We start from the raw sequence: 27,037 nt of genomic DNA on the forward strand, positions 1-27,037 counted from the left end.
AGGCAAATACCCAGTAAACATATGAAAAGATGCTCAGTCTTGCCACTAAGTAGAAGATGCAAATAAATGACATAATGAAATACTTTTTGCCTGTCATATTGAGGATGATTAAAAGTTGACCAGTATTCATTCTCATGGCAATAGACATTCTCAACAAACTGTGATAGGAATTTAAATTGGTACTTTTGGAAAGAATTTAGCCTAAGGAAAAATTTGTACATCGGTCAAGAAAATTAGCTATGGTTTTGTTTTTAATAGTGAAATATGCCCAGTATTAGGAGATTAGTTAAATGAGTAGAGGATTGGTCAAATAAACAGTGGAAAACTAGTTCTTGGTCATGAGGATTCAGGTGATTTTTACGTCTCTGTACTTCTATACTGATTGAATTACAAGAAAATTACTACATTAATATCAGAAAAAATAGTTTCTTGCAATTAAAAAAATAAAAGGCTTTTAAATGCAGTCTTGTAAAGAAGCCATTGGAGGAATTAGACTTTTAAACTGGGTAGAACAGAGGCTAAGAGATATTCAGGAGGTCTGGTAATAGAATTCAGATCATGGAATTTGGGTGATCTTAAATGATCTTAGATCACTGAAGATTAAGAATACAGAGAGTTTAAACTGTAGTTGAGGGAGGACGATAAAGTAGATATGCTTAGTTCTGAATATGGTGCCTATGAAGAGCCTGTGTGAGATCCAAATGGAGATGTCCAGGAAGCAAATGAATATATGGGTCTGCAGCTATGGGCCATATTTGGGCTGGAGAAACGGATTCAATGATTATCTGCATCTAGGTAAGCTATTTTATTACCTACATTTCTACTACCCAAAGTCTTTTTGGTCGTTGAAATTATGAAAACAAGATGGTTCATATTCAGCCTTGATCCTAGAAAGCAGAAAATGTGTTGTCTCCTTTTAGTTGCTAAGTCTCTAAAAACAAAAATCAGAACATAGTAGGCTTCTTTATATCACACAGTACACATCACTGCGTTTTGGAACAGCAGGTCCATTCACTTAGATTCGTGAGCTTCCCTACCAGCTTCTCTGGTCAGGTTTCTTTGATGTCACCTCTTTGTCTTAGTCTCTTGACTTTGAAGATATTTTGGTGGCAGGGACTCTGAGTTTTAGAGTCACTGTCCAAGTCTTTTGACCTTCTTGTAGACCAAATCCTTGGGTGAATAAGCAGTGCGTTCTGCTACTCTAAATAATCACAAAATTCCATTTCAACTGAGACAGCCATTTAAAATCTCTTCTCTTTACCACCACCACTTAAAACCACATTAAATGAATATTAACAAACGTGAAATACTACTACATTTGGAGTGATTCTTATTTTCTTCCCACCACGGCCTAGAATATGAAATTTTGGTCTTATGAAACAGACTAACCATAAAACCTGTGCACATGAATCTCCATGGGAGCAGTAGAACTACCACCAGGCCAGATTCAATTATTTCAGGCTTGTGGGTAAATGTAGCAGACATAGTGGTCAGTTTTTCTCTAGTGGCCCAGAGTGAGAGAAGAGAAAGACCTATTAGTGGCGGGGAAAGGGGGAGCCTGTAGTCATTTTCGTGTGGGGCGAAAAAACAATATAAGTATTTATGGTCTTCCAAAGGTAGGGTTATATTATAGACTTATAATCTATTTGAGCTGTTCAAAATAATGTAATTTACAGAGCCGCAAACTATAAGAGAGAAGGAATAAAAGATTTCCCCAGAGTCACATAGCTATTTGTAATAGGGTACAGTTATGTAAAAATTCCACCAAAATGCATTACAATTATAAATAGCATTTGGTGGGGGTTAGGGAATCAAAGCCCAAGTTTCATATACATGGGATACCTTATGGTGGTTGAGTTTCCTTCCTGTCAGTGGTATGTAAATGACATATAGTTGCACATCTATCTTACTTCTCTGTTGTACTTCTATTTGTATTTCTTTAGGAAATCATCTTAGGGACTGCCTTTAAATCCTGAGGTTACCAAGAATGACATGACTGGTGGTTCTGTACAGGACATACCAGAGCATCTTTTAAGAATAGTATTAATTCTGATGATCAATGGATGAATGCATTAGATTTCAAGGAGTCTCTTAATGTTTTCTAATTATTCTTGAGATCTGATAACAGAGCATGAGTCAGCATAGAGGTGCTGAGTACAGAATTGGTGGGCATTTTATGAGAAAATGAGCATTGTTATAGACTCATTAAGGTTCGCTTGGGCAAACGCCTAAAATTCAAGAACACATGGAAATAATTCCTCTTTCTCAATGAGGCTTCTTTCTGAACCGCTTCCACTCTGCCTCACCCATGCATTTCTGCAGGCATGCCCATTACAGTGCAAAATGCCTTTGGATAGCTGGGAGAAAAGAGAGAGGGCAATACATGAATGCTTAGTTAATATAATTTACATAATGATCTTGTCAAAGAGCTCTTGGCCGAGTTTGCCTTATCATTGCAAGCTCACTTTTTTATAATGAAGAAGGTGAAGAGGTTGAATGGGTAAGTAGAAGCGTCCCTTAACAGCTCTACAATATTCTCACAATAGGATGTCTTGCCACTAAGTCAGCATGGGTCCTTTCTCCTCTTAAATTTTATTTTAAGTCTCTATCTACCCCTCCCCTTAAGTTTTATTTTACCTATTCATCCATTAATACACTTAGGTATTTAAATTTTTGGAATGGGTGTAGCTCTCCTTCTTAAATGTAATATGCGTATTATTCCATTTGATAACATTTTCTTTTTTTTTTTATTAAGATTTTATTTATTTATTTGACAGAGATAGAGACAGCCAGCGAGAGAGGGAACACAAGCAGGGGGAATGGGAGAGGAAGAAGCAGGCTCTTAGAGGAGGAGCCTGATGCGGGGCTCGATCCCAGAACGCCGGGATCACGCCCTGAGCCGAAGGCAGACGCTTAACCGCTGTGCCACCCAGGCGCCCCTTGATAGCATTTTCTTTTGTGAGAGTCTGTGTATAAACATGTATGGTAATGAAACACATAATGCCATTATGCATGGAATATTTCAGATGTACACAGATATACCTGTCTGTGATCTCATTTGATGCACTGTGGTCATTAAAGAGATGTAATAGCAAATGTTGACATTTGATTGTCGTTAGTGAATAGTAGTGAAAACTCTAGGGTTGGGGTTGCTTGCTGAACATCTAGTTATAATAATGCATTACAGGATCAGGAGAGAAAGAACAATGACTTTCATTCAGTATGATTCAAACCAAATAATTTAACTCTAATTTCTGAAAATGACAAGTTTTCTAGCCAAAAGTTCCTTCTCCTAGAAGGTAATCTTAATTGGAATAGCACCTCCTCTGTCATTGTTGATAACCTGATTGGAGCATTAAGAAGCCCCAGTCTTTTTGGTAGAAAATTAATAGAAATTTTACCTTAAAATCTACGTGACTGGCTCTGTTGGTAGAGTGTGCGACTCTTGATCTCGGGGTCCTGAGTTCAAGCCCTATGTTGGACATAGAGCTTACTTAAAAAGATAAAATGTTTTCACAAATAAAATTTTTTAAAAATAAATAAAATCACTTGATTATAGTATCAGGCAATATAGCTCAGTGGTCAGGAGCTCTGGAGTCAGACTGTCTGGGTTTGAATCCTGGCCTTGTTTCATCCTTACTGCGTGACGTTGTGGAAGTCATCTAACCCTATCATGTTGTGGTTCCTCATCTGTAAAATGGAGATAATACCATACTTACTCTACATAGAGCTGTACCGACACATAAATGACATAATCTTTAGAAAGTGGTGAACACAGTGACTGGAAAAACGTTAGAGTTCAAAAACTATTGACCACTCTCTTGTTACTGAACACATTGTGTTGGTGTTGTTATCTGAGTGACTAGAGAGGGGAGAGCTTGTTGAGGCATGGCCCTGGGCAACAGGAAGGTCCTGAGTGTCATACCAGAGACAGATGGGTACCAAACTAATATATAGGCTTTAGCCCTTTGTCCACATCTGCTGTCCTTATTTTAGATGTATATGTGTTTAGCGAATGCATATCAATAAATGTATTACATTATTGGCATGAAAGATAAGCTCTTCTTTACAGAGATACTAAATCTCACATATTTATTTGATTCAGTGAGTAAAAATGACCTTCACATTCTTGGTGGCAGGTGCTTCTCTAAAGCAAAGGACGGTGGTAGCCAGAGAGCACGAGATTATTAAACATATGCAACAGTCCTGATTTTTGGGAAGACCTGAATTCACTGAAGTATAATTTTTAACTCAACCCTTTGGGTTTTTATTATCCCTTGAATTGGTTGGTACAAAGCAAAATACACCTAATGACATGGCTTGTGTGTAATGTCACATCCTGTGTGGCATTTGCAAGGAATGTAAATTTCAGTTAGATGCACTGGGAAGCAGGTGCTATCAGGTGCTATCAGGTGCCGTCTTGTTGTATGTGCCATAATGCCTGCGGGTCTCCACAGTTTTCAAAGGAAGAGATCTTGTTCTTCATTCTAATGCGGTACCGTATTCACTAAAGTCTGACAGTTTCCTGTCTTTGTTAGACTGTGGCTCTCCTCCTTATGTATTAAGTAAGGGGGTCCATGTAGAGTTCCAGGAGTAGGGAAAATGGTGTTAACTTTGTTTTAACCCTACGGATAATAAGTACAGGTGGTTATTGTATTCCCCCTTTCCCCTATTCCCTCTCTTTTTCCCCCTCCCTTCTGATATATAGAGATCTCTATCTATGTCGATATGACGGGAAGCTGGGCTGTGGCATCAGGTGGGCTGCCTAATTTGTCAGGTGGTGTGTGCAGACCTGCTACAGGAAGTTGACACAGAAGTGCCTTGGTGCTTCAGCCTGAGTTAGATCATTCCTGTTGTACTGGTTTCATAATTTTGTGAGATCCATTCCCCTAGCTTCTTGACCCTTCACATATAGAGAAGACATTTTTTTTTTAAATCATCAGAGCAGAGAAAGTTCTATGAATATGAATGAAGTTTCATCTTTTAAGACATTGTTGCAATATTGCATAATTTTCTACCTTCTGAATTTTCTACCTCCTTCTGAATTTTCTGCCTTCTAAAAAAAGAATTTGCCAAGTTTGATTTACCTTTGTTTCCTTTTTCGAGTAATCCTGAATAATGTTGTTACATGTGATTATCCTTTTCTCCCCCAGAAAAAAAGAGAGAATATTACAATTTAGGGACCATGTCTTAATATTTTTTAACACTTAGCATACATGTGCACAGATGCTTTCAATAAAGTATTTTAGATTGAACAAATAATTCAAGTTATAGCACTGTGATTTATTTTGGGCCTTTGTTGAAGGATATTAGAATTAATGAGGCTATTAAAGGACTGTTCTCTGATCTAGCCTTTAGTTTTGTAATTTACTGAAGTGGAAATCCAGAGAGTTAAGTGTCTCCTCAAGATGTGTTCTTCTTTAAGCAGAGGATATTCCTGCTGAAATACATTTGAATATTTGAAGTACATTTTTTTTTCAGTCATTGCTTTCAGGTTATTGTACAATCCGTTGACTAGTTCACAGAGATCAAATGGCTTATGGAAGTCTTCTGATTAAACGTGACAGATTGAACATACGTTCTTAGCTCCATTCCCTTATAAAACTTCCACAAACATGACAATAAAAGTTAAAAAAGAAAGAAAGAAAGAAAGAAAGAAAGAAAGAAAGAAAGAAAGAAAGAAAGAAAGAAATCTACAAAATAAAAAGAACAGAAGGAGAGACAACAGGATCGAAATTTTGAAAGTTATAAAATAGATGGACAAGAGGTAACACACTTAGCAGAAAGAGAAAGCTACCACTGAAGCTGGCAGGAGAGAAACTCGGCTGCAAGAGCACCCATACCACAGGACCCTAGAAGGGCTCATAAAGAAAAAGCAGCGAGGTAAGAGGATCGACTGAAAGTTTTCATAAGAAGTGGGGAAATACCCAGATTGTTTCTCTCCAACCCTAGAAGAAGACTGGTAGCTTTCTTTCTGGAGCGACTGAACCAGAAGGACTCTGGACTTGGGGATGAAAGGATTATTATCCCTGTCAGGGAGGCGCCTGGAAGAGTCCTCTCTGGCAAAACTGAACAACCCAAGAGAAAAGACCTGGAGTGGGGCATGGGGGAGGGTGTGGGTCACCCAACAAAGTAGACTGTCAGGCTACCTTGGCATAAGAACCTGCTGTCTTCACCTCTACATTCCTCTCATGATATGAACATTCTGCTGTGCCAAGTGTAATTCTAGTGTTCAGAGTGACACATTTTTTTGTAAAGCAGGCTGTCTAAATGAAGCTAACTACTGATGCTCAACAGCAACCAGTAGTCTTTTTCAAACACTGTAGTAAAAATAAAAACCACCTGTGTTGGCTTTATTGCACACTCTCAGGCTAGATTTTTATCCTTTTCAGCTTTCAATTTCCTACTCTGTAAAAACGGAAAAGTGTATATAAAGTACTAAGGATAATGCACATAGGAAGTGTTCAGTAACTTTTTAATTAATGATGCTATTATTTATTTTGACCCTTATCCTCATTCTCAGTTACAGTTAGATGAAGATTTTGCACAAACTGATTCAGGAAAAGGCAGTTTCCCTTCAGTATGATTTTAAAAAGATCTAGAGGCGCCTGGGTGGCTCCGTCGGTTGAGCATTTGACTCTCGGTTTTGGCTCGGGTCATGATCTCAGAGTCGTGAGATCGAGCCTCATGTTGGATTACACTCTCAACGGGGAGTCTGCTTGAGATTCTCTGTCTCCCTCTTTTTCTCCCTCTCCCTTTTCATGCTCACTCTCTTTCTCTCAAATAAATAAAATCTTAGAAAATAAAATAAATGAAATCTTTAAAAAATTTAAAAATTAAATTTAAAAAGATCTAAATATTCAAAAACAAGCTTCTCAGTATGTTGCACCCTTTTATAGGTACTCATTCATTCATTCCTAAAAATGTAGTTAGTACAAATATTGCTAATAAATTAGACTTTTCTAGACTTGCATGGGATTATGGGAAATCCTAGAGATGATCAAATAATGTGGTCACCATAGCAACAGCTATGCCTTTCCCTCATTTTTTGAGCCTAGCTTAACATAGGATCCTAAGACGCAGTTATTGGTTGTATTCACAATTCTTTTAACTTGAAAAAAAACTATTATATATTTGTTTTCATAGATATTCCATTAACTCAGTGGTCCTTTGCTGTCATGTGGTTGCCATCAGCTGCTTTGTCCAGGTTGTGAAAGGGCTTATGGTTCCATCTGGGTTGCGGGCAGGAATGGGAGCTTTCAGCCTTAAAGTCTTTTTGGGTTACTAGTAGTGCATAAAAGATGGAAAAGAGGGTTCTTGGCTTCTGGGGGGTAGGCAGTGTGGCAGGTGGATGGGCAGAGATTACAGGCTGGGACAGCAGCTTGCTCAGCAGCAAAGACATTGCCTCTGTTGTTCTTTTCCTTTACTTCCTAGGCTTGGATAGGTGGCATGCCCTGTATAGATACGTTTTTCCTTCCTCTGAGATTCTGCCCCAAGTGTAGATCAGAGCCATGAGCTGTGCTTGGCAGCTTCTTTTTTGAGTAGTTCACTTTATCTTCAGTAGGTTTTCACACTCCTTAGTTATTGAGTCCAGCCAGACAGAGGCTGGTGGGCACTGAACCAACAGAGGACTCAAGGCATAATCTCTGTTGTGTTGTAACTCTGGCTTGCCAAGGTTGTGAAAACCAGTCCAAGAGTAGAAGAGCAGTAATAGGTAAATTAATTCCTTATTAGGTCATCTCCTGACTCTCATCTCTCTGCCTGGATCTTTTTCTATCGTAAATAAGATCAGAAGCTCTACTACCAGTTATCAGACTGACCGGCAAACCCCTACCTATACTGGTTGGCTTTGAGCCTTTGTGATTGTGAAAAGGTTCTCTGTTCTCCCCTCTGGTTCACCTTCCAGCTCCTCCTTTGAGATTATCTTTAGAGGAATGAGGCGCATGGGACACTTCACCCTCTTACTGACCCTGTCCTTCCTACTGTGTCCCATCCCAGTTGGCTGATGGCAGTCAGGTATTTGCTGCTTGTGTGTGCCCAGCACTATGCAAGTCACAGCCTGAGTGGCGGGAATAGTCAGTAGAGTTCACGTTTAACTTAGTGTCCTTTTCAATGTGGCTACTGTCAGCTGCGCTGTCCAGCCTGTTGGAAAGGGCTGTGTGCTAGTCATTGTATTAAGGAGTTTACATGTCTAATCTCCTCTATGCTCATATCAGTCCAGAGTTGTGCTATGTGAGGTGCTGACAACTTTTGTCATTTTACAGATTAGCATCCTCAGGTTGTTAGAGTCAGTTTCCTGGGGGTTGTAAAGTAGGAATGAAGTCCACCTGATGCCAAATCTTGTATCTTAACTACTTCTCTACTCCCAAAGGCAGTTATACCACAGGCCTTAGTCTTAGAACTGATACATATTAAAAGCAAATACTAAACAGTACCAGACAGAATGCCATCAAGTGCTATATCAAATAGACTCTAACAGTAATATTTGTTTTTGTGCATATTTGTACTCTGCTTGGTTCCAAAGAGGTTTAAAAGTTGTCAAAATACTTACCTAATTCTCCTTTGATTTTCACAGTAACTTCATGATTAAGATATTTTCACCTCTGTTTTATAGATGAAAAACTGATTCTCAGGTTGATTTAGCCAAGTCAGCAAGTTAGGACTGGGTTCCAATCAAATGCAGAGCAGCAATCATCTTGTCAGGGATTTTCCTGGTGGCAGCGCTGATTAATTTCCACAGTAAAAGTGGCATCTGATTTCCCCCCCCTTATATCTGAGATAGCACTAATTTTGTCGCTTCTGTCGCTACTCTTCTGCCCCTGGAGAATTACACACTACTGTGGTTTGGCTCAGTTCTCTATCAGACAGGCCTTGAATGCAGAATTAAAAGGCACACACATGTACCTTAAATTGGATGCATTCCTAAGTGATAAAGGTATAAAAACATGCATGGGCGTGATGGACACCAACATTACTCCTCCGAAAGTAGCAGTAGGAGGGTACAGATTTTTTTTTTTTTTTTTTAGATTTATTTATTTTAAAGAAAGAGTGTGCATGGGAGTGGGGAGAGGGGCAGAGGGAGAGAATCTTCAAGCAGACTCCGCTGAGCAGGGAGCTTGACTTGGGGCCTGATCCCACTACCGGTGAGATTACCCGTGAGATTACTATCTTAGCTGAAACCAAGAGTCAGATGCTCAACCAACTAAGCCACCCAGGCAAGGTACAGCTTTATTTATATCTGTAACACTTTATTTCCTAAATATATCCAAAGGAAAAAAAAAAAACAGAAAAAGACATATTAAGAAGAGGAGAGGAAAGTTGGATTCACTTCTCTTCTGAGAGCCAGTTTTTGACAATTTAGTACCAGGGTGTTAGGAAATAATCAGTGTTAAATAAATGAGGACTTGCATTGATGGTAATAAATTAGCCTAAGCTTGTTTTAGATGCTCACAAAATACTTGTGTTTTGATAAGCCTGATCTGACGTCACTGAAGGCAAGGAGTAAGTGTGTTTATCTCTGTCACTTAGTGCCCAGCATAATATCTTCGTTCATGGTAGGTTGGTGGATGAGCACATGAAGAAGAAAACAGCTTTGCCAACACCAAATGCTCCATTCTGTTATAATTGACTCCATAATAGGTACCCACGTAAGACTCCTCTCTCTAGTTCAGCATTGAGCTTTTCCTTAATGTTGCTCTCTTTTTATTTAAAAAAAAAAATTAACTAGCTCTCTTGCTTTTTTGCCTAAAATTAGGGAAGGAAGAATTGTGCCTGTTGACTGAAGGCTGCGTGCAATGTAGCAGCCATGTACAGATGGATAGCCTCCAGCACCACAGTTGAAATTCCACTTAATGTGCACTCATAAAGGACAAGCGACTGCTCCTTCCAGCTCGCTGTAATTGTCCAGCATATGAGCTAATGATATTTCTGAAGCTGGGAAGCAGGGGTATTTTCATAGTTCGTTTCTCTCTCCTTTCCCACAAAGCACAGCCATGATCTGACACATGATCAATGGGACCAGCCCTTTTTAGGATGCAGAAGATGCTTCCCTGCGTCTGTGGCTCACAATGGCAAACAATAGAGACTTCTACAATGATATTTTGCCTCCCTGGTGTTCAAACTTCTTCAGTTAAGCCTGTCTGGAATCTATTTAACTATTATCTATCAAAGCTTTTTTTTTTTTTTTTTTTTTTTAAATAAAAAGGGGCGGGAGGGTGGAACCAAAGAGGAAAGACTGTATCTTTGCCAAGATGCTCTCTCCTCTCCCTATGACTCATACTTCGAGAAGCAGAAGGACTTTGGAAAGCTGCCTGCAGTCACATTGAGACAGTTCTTCTGGCACTTTTAGACATTTTAAAAAATTTTCTCAGGGAATAAAGATGTTTTTCAAATTGTTCATTCCCTCTGCTTGGGCCAGCCTGAGAGCTTTTGTTTAGCTGTAGCATGTTGGTTTTATGGAAGTTTTGCCAGCCAGAACAGTTGAACCCAGATCTTTGTATTTGGTGTATTACTAAAGAATTAGCTTTTTGCTGTTCAAAATTTGTAATTGTTCTTTCTTATGATTATCATATTAAAAGGAATTGTCTCAGATCCATAGCATTCCTATGAAATGAAGTTTACATTTGGACATTCTTAAGTATTTTCTTAGTATATTATGTTTGTAGGATTTCAAATATTCAGGTTTTTTTTAAAGTTTGGTTTTAGTATGGCAGGGCTAGCCCGAGCTAAATAAGGTAGCTGCTTAATAAATATAGTCATCCTGATTTTAACCATTTGGCAGCACAAGAAAAAAGAAAGGTCGCCTTAATTTTCCTACCTTCATATATAAATAAGGGTTTGGTTTGGTTTGGTTTTCTTCTAAGTGTTAAATTAAAGCTTCCTGAAAACCAGTTGCACTGACAAATCTAAATCTCAGTTTTCAAATTTCTTTTCTTTTTAGCTATAAAAAGTGATTGTGTCCTTTTATGTCTAGAAACTGGCAAACAACTTAATATCCCTGTGGCCACCCCCATCTCATGCCCCCTTTTTAAAAGGGTTCCACTGCTTCTGCTCTAGAAATAACCAGATCATAGGAGGTTTGATACCAAATTGAATTGTTTGGGTAATTATGACTGTTTAGCAGGAATTTATTTAAGGAGTGGAAGAAAGTAGCAACATACAAAACAATTTGTGTTTTATAGGAAAGTTGAATTGGATGGCTGACTCTTAGATATAAACTGAATATAATAAAGTATTCCTTGGAGTAGAAAATACTAGTGGAGGGATTAATTGCTGAAAATTTTATTTCCTGCAGAACTTGATCTCTAATTAAAATCTGCTTTCAGGACCTTGAGTGCAACATTATTGGTTTTATCATTTCATCTTGTAATTTTAGACACCACTTCACAAGGTCTGCTGCCCCCCATGATAATCTATATTAACTGCCCAAACTGGGTAAAATGATGTTCAACTGGTAGGGGAGTGGAGGATAGTGGAAAAGAGTTGAATCAGCTGTGGGCTGAATGATTGTTTATCTTTGAGTCTCTATTCACTTATTTGTATCGCTGCAATTTTTCTGGTATAACAGAAACATGTAAATGACTGATATTTTAATGAGTGGATTAAGCGTATTATTCCATAGAGTCATTAAACTTGAGAGCTGGAAGGAGTTTCAGGGGGTCTGGTCTAGCCCACAGTTCTAGTATATTTTGTTTGGCTCATATTGTATGTTTTAAAAAATAGTAGCTACTTTGCTTGATAGTTACAAACAGCTCTGCACCTATTGTCTCACATGGTTCTTCATGCATTTCTATTAACTGGCCCCTGTGGACATGTGAGTTCATGATCTGGGTAATCCTACCTCTTCCTTTTACAGTTACAGGAATTGAAACCCTGAAGGATCGAGTGACTTGCCAAAGTCAAACAGCTAGTTCAGGGCAATTCCAAGACTATTTTACAGTTTGAGTATTTTTCTCTGAATTCTGCTTCTAAATTTAGAAAAGATGATTTTTGGGGTGTCTGGGTATCTCAGTCAGTTGAGTGTCTGGCTCTTGATTTCAGCTCAGGTCATGATCTCAGGGTTGTGAGAGCAAACCCCATTCTGGGCTGGAAGTCTGCTTGAGATTCTCTCCCTCTGCCCCTGCCCCTGCCCCTGCTTGCGCACATGTGCTTGAACGCACTCTCTCTCTCTCTCTCTCTCTGTCAAATAAATAAATCTTTTTTAAAAAGATGTTACTTATTTTTCAGTATGTTAGAGACCTTTGTCAAACTGCAGAGATGCTTTTTTTTTTTAAGATTTTATTTGAGAGAAAGATCATGAGCAGGGGGAGGGGCAAAGGGAGAGGGAGAAGCAGACTCCCCACTGAGCACTGAGCCTGAATTGGGGATTGATCTGAGGACCCTGAGATCATGACCTGAGCCAAAATGAAGAGTTGGTTGCTTAACCGAATGAGCCACCCAGGTGCCCCCAGAAATGCTTTTTAAAGATGTCTTACAAATAAAAGAATTGAGAAGTACTGGTGGAATAATAAGAGTAAAGAGTTTAGTTGAGGTCCTGTTACAAACCTAAATCTTTTCGTCTTTATAGGCACCAAGATTTTTCATCGATAAAGGAATTGTACTAGACAATTTCACATCACCCAGTACAGGGCTTGGTAAATAGTAACTTCTCAATAAATAGTTCAGTGAACAGTGGGTTTTGAAGGTCTCTACCAGCACTAAATTATAGGTTCCTAATTGTCTGTATCACCTTTTCTTCCTTCCCCTATCCCCAGTTTACTTGGTCTAGATGGCTTTCAGAGTCTCTTCCAGTCTTAGGTGTCTGAGTTTTTTGGTTTAGGACTTGTTAGGGGAGTTCTTTGAACCCATGTATTCTGTCTTCTGTCCTCATATTTGTGGTTTCACTCTTCCTTCAGCTTGTCTGTTCCTGAACTTATTACTCCACAAAAAGATCCGTGGATCTTTTTGATTGTAAGGAAACAGTGGGCAGAGAAGTAAGGAGTAGGTGGCTTTTCACAATGACCACATTATTCCTCCTCTCTGCCATCTCTCATCTCCTCCTGCCTTGTACAAAAAGAGGTAGCATTTCCTCCTGGCCTCACCTGTTTATAGGCAGGAAGCTATTTCAAAACTGGAAATGGATTACTGTTTCATTATAAACAATACTCATGAATTTCAACATACATTATTGGGATTTATACAGTCTGAGCAGGCCTAGTCACAGTCGCCAAATCATCAAACACCTACTGTTGGAGGACACGAAAGGATAGAAAAGTTCTCTCCTACCTTTTAAGAGATTGAAAGCTTTAAAGGGAAGTCAGCGGAGTTACAGAAATAGAAACTAGCTGTGAACTTGAGTTGTATAACCGCAGTAAATCCAACCTTACCTTTTGATAAAAAAAAGAGAATCCTTATGGAATTCAACTTTTCCATGTATTTAGAGAATCAAAATGTTTAAAACACTGAGGTGCTTTTTTTCTTCATTAAAAAGAAAATCTCATTCTTAAGAAACCCAGATTACTGCTGAGCTTCTCTTCCCTCAGAAATACCCCTAAAGAAATACATAATCTCATGCACAAATACACATACCAATCTGCTCAACATCAGCTTAATTCTTCCCTGCTTTTTTGCTGGTGTGCTTCATCCCCTGGGCCAGGCGCCTTGGCCTGCTCATTTCTCTTCTGGCAGCCTTAATCCTGACAACTTTACTAAGCCAAGAATACTCCAGAAATTCTGACTTCTATGCCTTTGTTTTTCTCCGTTTTGTTTTTCACCTTCCCCTTCCTCAGGATTATTCATATGTACACCCTGCCAGTGATTAATAAATATATGTGATTTTCCTGTCTTAGTCATCGTATTATTCATGGTTTTACAGAAGTTTGTCTGAAGTTCCTAGTCAAACTATAGAACACATCAGGCAATGTTTGCATCTTTTTAAAACTGGCTCATTTATTGCTCATAGATTTCCTACCGAAAACCAAAAATATTTCCCTTATCTCTGCCTAAACCAAGCCAGTTCCCACAACTTTATGTGCTTTTATAAATAGGACTGGTTCTACGATCCAGTTTTTCTCAACTTCCTGTTCCTCCCTTTAGCCTCGCCTTGCCCTCCAGCGACTGTGTCTCAGGTTTGAAGCTAACCTGTGTGTCTAGCTTTAAAGTAGCTGAGGAGCCCCACCAGGTGCCTCTTGTGCGGTTTCACTGACCAGTGCATTGTTGGCCACAAAGACAGCCATTTTCTGTGTTTAGGACCATCGCAAGCAAGGAAGCACCCCAGCAATCACTGTAAATGTATTTTCTTCTCCCATTCTCCCACAGATAATCCTCCCCTGCCATCCACATGCATCACCTTTTGGATGCTGATAAAGATGGTGTTCCAGGCTTCAGACAAAGAACAGCTGGTTTAATTCTGGCTGGCTCCTTACCTTTAAATACCTTGAGAGAAAGAACAACAGAGCATAGTCAGCCTGTAAGTGTTCTTTCTGTGTCAGAAAGGGAGAGATGTCATCTTTAAGATTGGAGTTCAAGGAAATTGAGTAGACCAACAGGACTAGAATGTGGATCACCTGGCACAGGGTAGCTATTTGGTATATACTTACTTCATGAATAAAAAATATGTTTCCTAGATTAAGAAAGGTTGATCTGGCAAAACAATAACCAGGTCAGAGAGAAGAGAAAGAGATAATAATTTGGGGCCATTATTATTTTACTTGTCATTGCTTTCTCCCTATTCCGTGAGAAGCCATGGAAAATGGAGTATTCCTCCTACTTTCTGGTATCTCGTAGCGCTGTGTTTCCAGGTGAAATGCTAATGACCTCATTTTTAAGCCCCGAGTCTGACAAATTTAGACTTTGACTTTGATATCTAACGAGTCCCTCTGTTATCCATCTTCACTTCAAAAAATGTGTTATTATGCTGCATTTATTTAGCACTTCACATTTGCAAAATTCTATGCCTGTTATTCTGTACCAAAAATCCACTTACTTACCACCCTTTTTAGAATGGCAAACAAGGATACCAGAAGGTCTTATGCAAACTGGGTTTTATTTTTTCAAATTCTTTTTGGAAATTGGCAGGGTATGAATTATAAACTAACTGATAGAAATTGTAGTTTTATTACCATATTTGTTTTCCTCTCATAAATTAATCACTGTGGCGTTAGAAAAAGACTTGAGGAGGTTGTCTATATAAAATTGGCTTAAATTGACCGGCAAACCATAGAGAGGTTAACTACAAAGGAGACATTAACGAGTTTTTAGGGGTGACAGAACTGTTCTTACGTCTTGATCGTGGTGGTAGTTGCACAACTGGACACATTTGTCAAAACTTATAGACCCATACATTGAAAAGTATGAATTTTACTGCTTGTACATTCTGTCCTTGTAAGCCTGTCCTTTAAAAAAATAAAGTATTAGAAGTTTAAAAAAAATTTTTTTGTTTATCTGCTTTGTGAGGGAGATAATGAATTCACTGGCAGTGGTTGAGCCCAAACTGGTTGACCATCTGAGGGAGGAGCATTTCAGAGCAGATTATTGCTTCTTTCACTTAGTGCACACTTGGGACATCTTTGCTGAAAGTTAAAATTAACTGAAGTTCCTCTATAAGAATAAGACTCTGGGATATCAAGCAGGAAAGAGATTTCAAATCTACATTACTGTGTCTTTATTACCTGTTCCTATATTAGGCCTTACCCCTTTTTTAAACACTTGACAAAAATATAATAGTCATTAGAAAATTATCAAAATTTGATTTTATTTATGGTTTTTTGGGGGGGGCAATTAATAATTGATGAAAGCAGAATTTCCAGAAGGTTGCAAAAGAAAGTAATTATCCTTTTAGGATGGGAAAGTCAGTAGCAGTGATTGAATCAGATTCTGGTTTAAATAGTCACATGACACCCTTTTACCCTTTGGTTCTAGTTCAGGGAAGTGCTCAGACCTTTTAATAATTACACACTTTGTTTCACTGATAAGATTCCCAGTCCACACGACAGGCTTTGGTGCCAGCTGTATTTTCTTCTTGGCACTCTTTCTTCCCTCTCTTCGCCCTGGCCCCTCACTCGCCTCCATGTGTGCCCAGCTCAAAAGCTGAGGTTTCCATCTGTAAAGCCTGTTGCCACAGGATACGGAATCCACTAGGGAGGAGGAAAAACGGCATGTGTATGTTTAAGGATGGTGGCTGTCATAATCAGATGAACGTTGTGGAAAGCCTGCTCATTCATACGGAAGAGCCAGTGCTGCAGTTAAATGGTGAAGCCACGGAGCCCCAGGCTCTGGCGTCCGTGCGAGAGCCATGCCCAGCCAGAAGCACATTGCGTGCCGTGCTGAAGAGCTGATGAACATTGTCACTTTTGCCTTCCACAGTAACCTGTATATGACTCCTGTGGAGAAACGGCTGTTTCCCCCTTTATTTTTTTTTCCAGTGAAATGATGAAATTGATTACAAATAGGAAATACCATGTGACCTTTTCACACATTAAAGTACCTTTTATGTAATCACAGTAAGTCTCTGGTGTTTTGCTTTTCACTCTTGACTTCTTTGATATAACCTCTCTTCCCCTATAAAAAAATTCTCTAAGATATCAAAGACTTCTGCCTGCAGTCAGTTTTGCCGCCTGTGATTCTCCTCAGCTTCCTTCCTGGTGACATTAATCTTGAATGAGCAATGGTGCAGGCGAATGCCCTGAGCAGTCCTGAACGTAGCCTGATTTTTGAGGAGAGAAAGCTTCCCAGTGCCTGCCATATGATTGGCCATGATTGGGCTTCTTAGGCAAGTTCTGTCTTCACCTGGAACTCCACTTAGTCCTGTGGTCAGAGTGTCCTTGGCCTGGGGATACCAATGTTGAGAACTAGAGGTAGAGCTTGAGAGTGCACTTCTTCATTCTCTCCTTCTCCTTCTTGTGCCCCTCCTTCCTCCAGGAAATACTCATGTCCTTAGAATTGCTGTAGGTTTCCTTGTATTTTCTAAGCTGGAAACTCAGAATATCCCTGGCCTCCACGAGCACAGGCATTGTCAGGGAGGTTTGGTTTGCATTTGTTTATCTTTTCCACACTCACACGGTTTGCCTAGCTTGGCAGCCTGCTGGCCTGGACAATAATAAAGCTTCTGTCGAGGTGAGCAAACAGCTGATGGCACGGGGCACAGAGGGGACTCCTACAGTGGCCGCCTGTAATCTGCCAGGCTGGTGGTCAGAGCAGGCGAGAACAAAAGCCAGTCTGTTTGCGGGCACATTGGAAAATCAGTGTGTTAGTTGTGTTCTCATCTCTTTGCCTTTCTCCTGGCTGAAAGGGAGAATGCTCGTCCAGCAGTCCACAGAATCATTCCAGGCAAGTATCCATTCCAGAGACTTACCTGCCTATCATATTACCACTGGCAGTTCTGAACAGCGCCCAAGTTTATCTGTTTAAACTGCTTAAAACATCATTGTTTGAGAAATTCTTCTCAAACTCACCATCCAGAGTGGAGTGGACCCTTCTATCTCAATGGTGTGAGTTGTTTATATGCTAGACAGCTAGATGACACACATAAGTTTATGTGCTAATTTCTTTTTTAACACTGACAAGGGCTTAGAAAAGAGTTTCTGTGCTGCCTGGCTGGGAAATGCAGGAACTGCAGTTAGGGTAGCATATTTCATAAAATATGTGTAAGTATTTCCCTCTTATTCCTAAATTGATTTAATATGCTCACTTAGTTGAACATGTCCTAGACATGGTTGTGTGTCTGGATTACTAGGTCTTAGAGAGCGGAGATATATCAAGTAGCCCTGTTCCAGGATGAGGGAGAGAGTGGACTTATTAAAGACCCCTAAGAGTCTTTTGACAAATCTCTCAAAGACTGATGTACTGAGATGATTGTATTGGGTGTGTGAAGTGTTGAGTACCTTTCCCTCTAGACTTCTAAGAAATCGAAATGTGAGAAAGAAAGACCTTTGAGAAGATAAAATTGTTCTCTTCCCGCGTGTATGAAAGTTAGCCTCCGACGGTTAACAAATGACTTTAAACAAATTTTAATTTGAGCTTTGAAGGTCTAAACCTAGGTCCTATTAATCTTTGTTTTCCTCAAAGCCTAAATAAAAACGGTCTGCTGATCCTGAGCAAGAGAAAAGGGTGTTTGGTTGGATTTGGTCACAGTGCTCTTATTTTAAAGTCTACCAAAAAGAAAAGTCGCAGCTTCTGTAGTCACTGGAGACATCCTAAGGCAGAAGATTAGATTTTAAAATGAGAGAGTTTAAGTTTAAAATAATCTTGGGTACAGAAGGTAATTGGCACTTTTAATTTTGTTTGTTTTTAAAGGAAAAATGGACTGAACCTAACAATCACTGCTACCCAAAACACTTCCCAGCAGCTAGCAATGCCCTGTGTCTCCTTAGCACTTACTGTGTTCCACCTTGGACTGTTGTGAAGCTATGTCTGTGTACTTTGTGTTTGTAATGAAATTATAAATGTCCAAACAGGGAATTTACAGTTCTTCATATATGTCGTAGATGTTAGCAAAATGATCAGCACATAACAGCATCTTATGCATTTGTTGATTGAAGCTCTTTTTTTATTTGCTGAAAATCTGTGGGCCACCAGTTGTGGCAGGCATCGAGGAGTCAGTGTGGGGCAGGTCAGCATGCCCCTCCTTGCCCAGAGAGCTTACAGGCCAGCAAGGCAGCATCACTCTCATTTAGGCTGTATACCTGGTAATTGTCTTGAATTGTTTCTTTTAAGAATAAAATAAACTTTGAATTGGCCATTATACTTTAAATCTCAGATGTTTCAGAGTAACAAGGAGAGGAACTCAGGTAGCTCAACTGTTGACTTTAAAATGTGAGGGAAAGCATGAAATACTAAAAGATATATTTTGTTTCATTTCTATGCAGAAGATCTCATTAGACCTAGTATCTTGGGCACCTATACAGTGCCTCTCTGGCTAGGTCATTTTCCACCAGAACATAATTCGACATATTTCTATCTCTCTACTTTTTTTTTAAAGCTGTATAGTTTTTAAAAAAAATTTTAAGTAGACTCTACCCCCGACATGGAGCTCGAACTCATGACCCCAAGATCAAGAGTCACATGCTCCACCGACTGAGCCAGCCAGGTGCCCCATCTATCTTTCTGCTTTTAAAGGGGTTAATTCTGTAAAGAAAGAGTGAGAAATAATTTCCAGCAAGATGTAAGATATTCAAAAGTCTAGAGAGGGTTAGGTGACTCTATATCCATAAAACATCTTCAGATCTTATTTTTGCCAAATTTCTCACCAGAGCACTAATAAATATCCTAAATTAAATACTACTTCACACTTCCTCTCTTTTTCTCAGCTTTTACTTTGGCAGAGAACCTGTTCAGCAGGAAACTATCCCCATAGCAGATGGCAGGAAATAGCAGGTGGCAGATTGAATAACCAGCTTCTAAAAAACACTAGTATTAGCCATATCCTCGACTCAGATATGGCACAAAATCCTTTTGCTCCAAGATTTTGTCTTACCTTTTTTATTTAAGAAAACAGTTTGATTTTTTATAGGGTCCAGAGATTGATATGCTTCCTGAACAATTAAAGAAAAGATGGGGACTTCCCCTGACATGAAACGACATTTGATGATGGGTGCCAGCCAAAGCACATAAACAGAAAAAGGACAACAGAGCTCTTCAAACACCCCCTCACAGCCGTGTCTCCTCTCTCCCTGTGGCAGGGACCTGCAGGTGCAAGAAGTTGCCCCAACCCCGGGTGTCACCAGTGTGTGCACACTTGAGGCAAGAGCAGCACTCAGAATCCCTTTCTAAGTTCCATTCCTTTGTAGGTACAGCTGCCACATACACCTCAGCTCGGGCTGCTTCAGCCTTTTAAAACCACCTGGGCAGCTACAGGAAACAAAAGGAGATGGACAAACTGATGAGCTGGAATGGAGCATTGAAGAGGACCGTGGGAGGGGGGGTGTCCTGAAAGACCTAGGTATTTAATTGTGCTCCTTTTTTTTTTTCTGCTTTTTTGTTTTCTTTTGGTTCAGTGAAGAGTGTCCCAGTCTCTCCTAGGTGCCATAAGAAATATCAGTGTAACTCAAAGCTGATTTCCCTCTAGAGTTGCTGTGCTATTCCTTTCTTCATTTTTGCTTCATCTGTTTTATTTTAAACTTCAAAAGTGTCAGCGTCAGCCTCACATCTCTCTTCTAATGAAATGAGTATTTGTATAATGCCATGGTTAGTATTTTCCCCAGATCACTTTTTATAAATCTCATATTTTAAAACAAGATGTTGAATCAAGAAGCATTAAGTAAGAAATACAACATTTACAGTACTTTGTTGTTGATTATTCTGCCTTCTCTTTCCCATTTCATACTTTACAAGTAACAGGTTTTTATCATCAAGTTTTTATTTACTGTTGACCTTTATGACTTTTGGTCACATTGACTGCAGATCTGTAAATATCTAAGAGAAGGACCTGCTGATGAAGGACGCATTTTGGCATTGACGTTTCAGAGTTAAGCCCAGTTTTCTCTCTTCTTATGCTTTATTTAGATTTCGACACAGCCCCAACTGCTGGTACCTGAGAGACTGGACTATCCACGCCTGGATTAGGCAGTGTTTAAAATACGGTGCACAAGACAAAGCCTTATATACCCTTGTAAATAAGGTGAGTGGTTCCCTGGTATTTGCAGCTTGCTTTCCTGAGTTTAAATGATAATAACTATTATAGTACAGCAAGAATAGGACAAGAAATAACTTTTGATATTTATTTGCTTCCAGATATCCTTTTTAGAATGGAATTGACTGTAAATTAATCAATAGTTAAATATAAAAATTCCCATAGCTATGACAGCTAAAAGCAAAAGGAAGTTCAGTCACAAGAACCCTGCACTGGTGGTTCATTTCGTTCTTGATCCCTAAGACTTGAATTTCTTGCCTGGCTCCCTTTGGTGATATTTAGGAAGAACGATATGACCATTTTGCTGAAATAGGACCTCCAGAGTATTCAGACTATCTTACACAGTTTTTAAGAGACGAGCATTCCTAGGTTACTCAGAACGTATCTGCTGAATTCCCTGACTCCTCTCCTTGAGCTCCAGAGTCCCCTATGATTAGGGTTTTTATGAATGTTACATTACACCAAGTAATGTCTTCATTACCTTTGAGTCTTCATTACCTTTATAGTATGAAATAAAGTACAAAATAAGCAAAATTTGTGAATGCTATTTTTGTGAGTCTCAAGCAGTAACCCTTGTTTGACTCATAAGAAGATTTTAACAATATTTCTGTGCAAACATACGATCTCTGTAGTGCCACTGAGCCTTGTATGTTCCATGACTTGGGCCCAGTTCAGTTGTATATACATTGCAGACTGTGTATGAGACATTGCATTGGGTATAGCATTGTCTGTAAAAATGAGCAATATCCTTTCCTTGACCTCAGGAAGCTTATAATTGAATAATGCAGACAAATAGGTTTACTGAGAAATCTCATATTAGGGCCCAGAGGAAGGAATGGATCAAATCCTGTTCTCATCAGTTCAGAGCTTAATGACACAGATTATACTCACCGAAGATTTCTTTGAAAACAAAACAAGAAGAGTCTAGAAAGGCATAAAAAGGCATTAAAGTTTATCTCATTTTCTGCTGGTGCAAAGAACACTGGACAAGGAGTCAGAAGACCTAAGCTGTAATCTCATAAGCTCCACCAGTTGCCCAGAATTTCAGGCCAATAATTTTACCCATCTAGGTCTTAGTTTTTTCAGCTCTACGTCAAGTGAGTACTAAATCCGTGATTTTCAACCCTGGCTACCCATTAGAATCACATAAGACTCTTAAAAATTAGAGACGCTTTTCTCTACCCCCAAGGTCAGTTTAACTGACCTTTATAGAGCACAGGCTTTTGGTATTTTTTTTAATGAATTAAAAACAAACCTTTTTAACAAACTCCATTTTTTAGAGCAGTTTTAGGTTCACAGCAAAATTGATCAGAAGATACAGAGATTTCCTGTTTGCTCCCTGCCCCACACATGCACAGCCTCCCCCATTATCAACACCGCCCCCCCAACTAGAGTGATTCATCCGTTACAATTGATGAAGCTATATTGACACATCACAAGCACCCAAATCCTTAGTTTACATTAGGGCTCGCTCTTGGTGGTACACATTCCATGGGTCTGGACAAATGTGCAAGGGCATGTATATATTTATAGTATTGTATCATATAGTCATTTCACTGCCCTTAAAATCCTTTGTGCTCTGCCTCTTCATCCCTCACTGGTATCTTTTTAAAGCTCCCGTGTTCATTCTCATTTGCAGCCAAGGTTGAGAATCACTGACTGGTTGATTTTTAAGGCACCTTCCAGCTTTAATATTTTATCATTCTAAAATATTTTGTTTTTGCCCTGCCCTTGGGGATTAGTGCTGATTTGGATGACTGCTTTGGGAAATATAGAAATTGCCCATGAGCCACAACCTTTAAAACAATGGCTTCTAAACTCTTTTTCCATTTCAGCACATCTAAGGCATCCCATACAGCCTACTGTAACAGTGACTTAATTCAGCAGTGATTCACAGCTGGGGGGTTAGGACTATCAAACTCTCCCCCGGGCTGTGTATCATTTGAAAAAATTTCTCAGGTGTTTCTGGTGGTTGGTAGAGGAAGAAGGGGAAGGGTGGGGGACGGTAGTTAATCCTACTCAAGTAAGAATTTAAAACAAAAATATAACCAGTCTAGATCATTAGTAGTCAAACTTGATTGTGCATGAAAATCACATAGAAAGGTCACTAAAACTTCAGGTTTACGTGCCCTATTCCCAGAGAATCTGATTCTGTAAGTCTGAGGTTTAGCAATCCGCATTTTTTTTCTTCTTTTTTAAGAGTTTATTTATTTTAGAGAGGGAGAGAGCAAGGAGAAGGACAGAGGGAAGGAGCGAGAAAGGGAGAGCATTCCAAGCAGACTCCATACTGAGCATGGAGCCCAACAAGGGACTCGATCTCACAACCCTGAGATCCTGACCTCAGCCGAAACCAAGAGTTGAACGCTTAAGCAACTGAGCCACTCAGGTACCCCAGAAATCTGCTTTGCTTTAAAAGCACTCCTAGAGAATTCTGAGGCAGATGCTGAAGGGTCCACATTTGGGGAAATCTGGATTCTCAAATAGCTATTCATGAACAGGAAATCAGCAATATTTTGTTGGCATATTTCTAAGGTCTTTAAAAACCAGTCTAAGAGTTAAGAAAAAAAACAAATGCTGGTGTGAATGTGGCAAAAAGAGAAGCCTCATGCACTTGGTAGAAATGCACATTGGTGCAGCCACTATGGAAGATAGTGTGGAGATTCCTCAAGAAATTAAAAATAGAACTTCCACACAATCCAGCAATCCTACTTCTGGGTATATATCCAAAGGAAATGAAAATAGGATCTCAAAGAGATATCTGCACGCCCATGTTCATAGCAGCATTATTCACAATAGCCAACCATAGAAGCAACCCGAGTGTCCCTTGACAGATGAATGGGTAAAGAAAATGTGGCATATATGTATGCAATAGAACATTATTCAGCCACATAAATGAAGGAGATCTTGCCATTTGTGACGACATAAATGAACTTTAAGGCCATTATGCTAAGTGACATAAATCAGTCAGAGAAAGATACCCTATGATCACACTTATATGTGGAAACCAAAAAGCCAAGCTCGGGGCATCTGGGTGGCTCATTCGGTTAAGCATCTGCCTTCAGCTCAGGTCATGATCTCAGGGTCCTGGGATTGAGCCCCGCATCAGGCTTCCTGCTTGCAGGGAGCCTGCTTCTCCCTCTCCTCCCTGCTCGTGCTCTCTCGCTATCTCTTTCTCTCTCTCTCTCTCTCTCTCTCTCTCTCTCAAATAAACAAATAAAATCTAAAATTAAAAAATAAATAAATAAATAAATAAATAAATAAATAAATAAATAAAGCCAAACTCATAAAAGCAGAGTGTAGAATGGTAGATTCCAAGGGCTGGGAGGTGAGGGAAATGGGGAGATGGTGGTCAGAGGGTGCAGACTTTCAGTCAAAAGATGAGTAAGTTTTGAGGATCTAATGTACAGCATGGTGACTACAGTTAACAATAGTGTATCGTATACTTGGAAGTTGCTGAGGTCTTAAATGTTCTCACCACCACACACATACACAAAATGGCACTTACATGAGATGATGGATGTGTTAACTAACCTTATTGTGATCGTAATCATTTTACAGTGTATATGTATATTAAATCATCATGTTGTACACCTTACGCTGACATGATGTTTGTCAATTATAGATCAATGAAGTTGGAGAAAAAAATAAAGACCAGAAAATGCTACATAATGTGATAATGTGTACTTCTCGTGAGAGTCCATTTTTGCATTGATAGTCTTACCTTATAAAAAGAATTGCTGAATCAGTGGAGTATCAGGGTGGGGGGTATTTTTGTTTTTGTTTTCTTTTGTTATTTTGGGGTGTTTTTCTTTTTTAACCTTGATAAGGTATTAGAATTGAGCTTTATTTTTCACATATCAGTTGTCTTGTATCATATACCCACTCACAACTTTCTTACCCTGACCAAGTTCCAATTACCAAACCTCATGAGTCACAGCTTCTATTTCACTGTCACAGATGCTGTAAAATGATAGTCAGATATCTTAAAGCTAATGGTGGCAAGTTTTATCATGAATAATGCATAGGCATATATTATAAACTGAGTGAAAGTGGATATTTTTCTCTTATTTTCCTTTTATTTTCATTACCATTACAGGTCCAGTATGGAATTTTTCCAGATAACTTTACATTCAATTTATTGATGGATTATTTCATAAAGAAAGAAAATTACAAAGGTAAGAAACCAGACCTGAGTCCATTTATAATGGGGCTTTAGCTCTTAAAGGGAAGTAAGTATGGGCAATTTCCCTTATTTTATTTCATAATGACATCTCTTTACATCACTCTTTCTGTCAGAAATAGATGTGTGTTGATTTACCGTACCACTTGGCCAGATAGGACAGTCATATCCAGGGTTTTTTTCCTCTGAGTTTCTCAAGTTTATTTGTTCATGCCTCCTTGTGCAAAGGACAATGAATTTAGTTAAGCAATAAACCTACCTTGTAAGACTATGAAATCAGTTGATTTCCTGGAAAGATCAGTACCCTTGCTATAAAGAAAAGTCCTTTTACCTCCCCAGGCTTTTGTTTCTTCATCTATAAAATAAGTGGATGGGTACTCTCAGATCTCTTTACCCCCCCCAAATTCCTTGATCCTGTGCAGTTAATTTGAAGTGACTCTTCACTTCCACTACAATAAGGGAGTCCAAGGAAAGATGCGTGGCAGCAGACTGTATAGAGGAGTGAGGTGGACCCCAGCTACTGTCCATGGGTTAGGGAATCATATGACAGCATGCTTGTGCTCCTGGCTCTGCTGACAGTGAAGAAGGAAAGAGGAGCCTTGCCATTGTGTAGAGACACACACTGGCTTTCCCATTCCCCCATTTCATCCTCAGGCTTGGTACTGAGGAGCCACAAGGGAGCTACGTTAGGGTAGCTACTACCCCAGACACGTGGATATGGACTGGTGGGCACTTACTCATTTATGAAGTCTGAGATTCCTGCCATTGGGTTCCATCCCCTCATCCCTGCACCAGTGGCCTTTCCCACTGCATCTGTACTCGGTGCTTAGGCTAGGGACTGGGCATTCCTTCCCTGAGTGTGGCCACCTCTCCCCTTTCTCTCCTCTGGATCTCTGCTTTCTCTTCTCTCTCAAAAGGCTTGCACTTGTTGACTGCCAAAGAATATTTGCTATATGTTATTTTTTGAAATGTCAGTTATCCCTTGTCTATTTCTTATTCAGTTTTAAACCTATATTTCCTGAATTCAAGTGAAAGAGAATTAGCTTTTCTATGGTTCCGAATCTATGCTCCATGAACATCAGATTTAATAGTGTATCATTGGAGAATTATTAGAAGCCGTTTTCTCCCTGCCCTCTCTCTTTAAAGGGCATGTTGGAAGGGTCAAAGGACTTTTTTTCCCCTAAATGCAGAGTAAATGTTTAATATTGAGGATTTCTAAAAATAAGGTTTTAATGAAGATTATTATCATTTACTGCAAAAATTTAGAAAGTATTATACTTTTTATTGTTAATAGGATAGAAAATATCAAAGTACATAAATGAATATGGAGGAAAAGTTAATTAATTATACAGGACAATCTAATTTCACTTCCCAAGCTGAATGAAATACAGAATATAAATAAAAGACAAAGTAATTTTGATTTATTTTTCATGTATAATTTTGAATTCAGTAATGAACAGTTGAAAAACCAGATTTTTTTTTTAACCTGGATTTTTAGCTTTTATTGTTTTAAAATACTGGTTTGTTTGGAGTTGCTGTTTGTTTTAAATCTCTTCCAGGTCCTTATTTGCTACTGACTTAGTAGATGACTTTCTGGTCTATCTCAGCTTCCCCATTTGCAAAAAGAATATAGAAGTTCTTGCCTATGGCCTCATTTAAAACCATGACAACATGCACAAAGCCAGCTGGCTAGGAACAGCTGCAAGTCAGTGCTAACTCTTATAATTATGATTATATGCAAAAATTGGTTAACACAGCAACTTAGTTAGTCAAAAACATTTGTTGTGCCTGTTTTATGTGCTGGTACCATATTTTAAACCAATATTAACATTCTCTAATTTAACAACAAATATTAAGGGAAAGAAATTGTCCTAACTTGATTTTCTTGGCTTCCATCTATGTTGTGGGATCTTAAGGGAAAATAAAAATTGCTCAAGGTCTGATCTGCTATGATCAGCATTCATGTGGCAACAAATATCTTATATTGTACTTTACAGTCAGGGGCTTATAATTTATGAATGAGCATTTTCCTTTCCAGTCTTTTTAAACTGGGCCTGATTATCCTTTTTATACTCATAAATTTTCTGTCTCTGAAATGCTACCTGGGATTTAGGATCATCTCTAGCATTTGTCTTCATTTGCCCCAACATGGAGAAGGTTCCAGAACATAGAATGGGGCAGTCAGCCTAGCTTCTGCTCTGCTTGTCAGGGTGACCTGAAAAATACATCTACCTCCTTTCTGTATGCCTTAG

The 27,037-nt window shown here is 39.1% G+C and overlaps 1 protein-coding gene across 2 annotated transcripts in view; it reads left to right on the top strand.

Moving 5' to 3' along the window:
• MRPS27 (mitochondrial ribosomal protein S27) overlaps positions 1–27,037 on the top strand; it is an 88,215-nt gene that overhangs the window by 48,578 nt on the left and 12,600 nt on the right. For both annotated transcript variants that reach the window (XM_045809781.2, XM_087862086.1), the window contains 2 exons: positions 20,479–20,593; positions 24,702–24,780. In XM_045809781.2, the coding sequence (XP_045665737.2) occupies positions 20,479–20,593; positions 24,702–24,780 (194 nt within the window). The remainder of the gene's footprint in view (positions 1–20,478; positions 20,594–24,701; positions 24,781–27,037) is intronic.

Source organism: Ursus americanus, chromosome 5, assembly GCF_024610735.1.
Source record: "Ursus americanus isolate L20-20 chromosome 5, mUrsAme1.1.p, whole genome shotgun sequence".
Taxonomy (NCBI): domain Eukaryota; kingdom Metazoa; phylum Chordata; class Mammalia; order Carnivora; family Ursidae; genus Ursus; species Ursus americanus.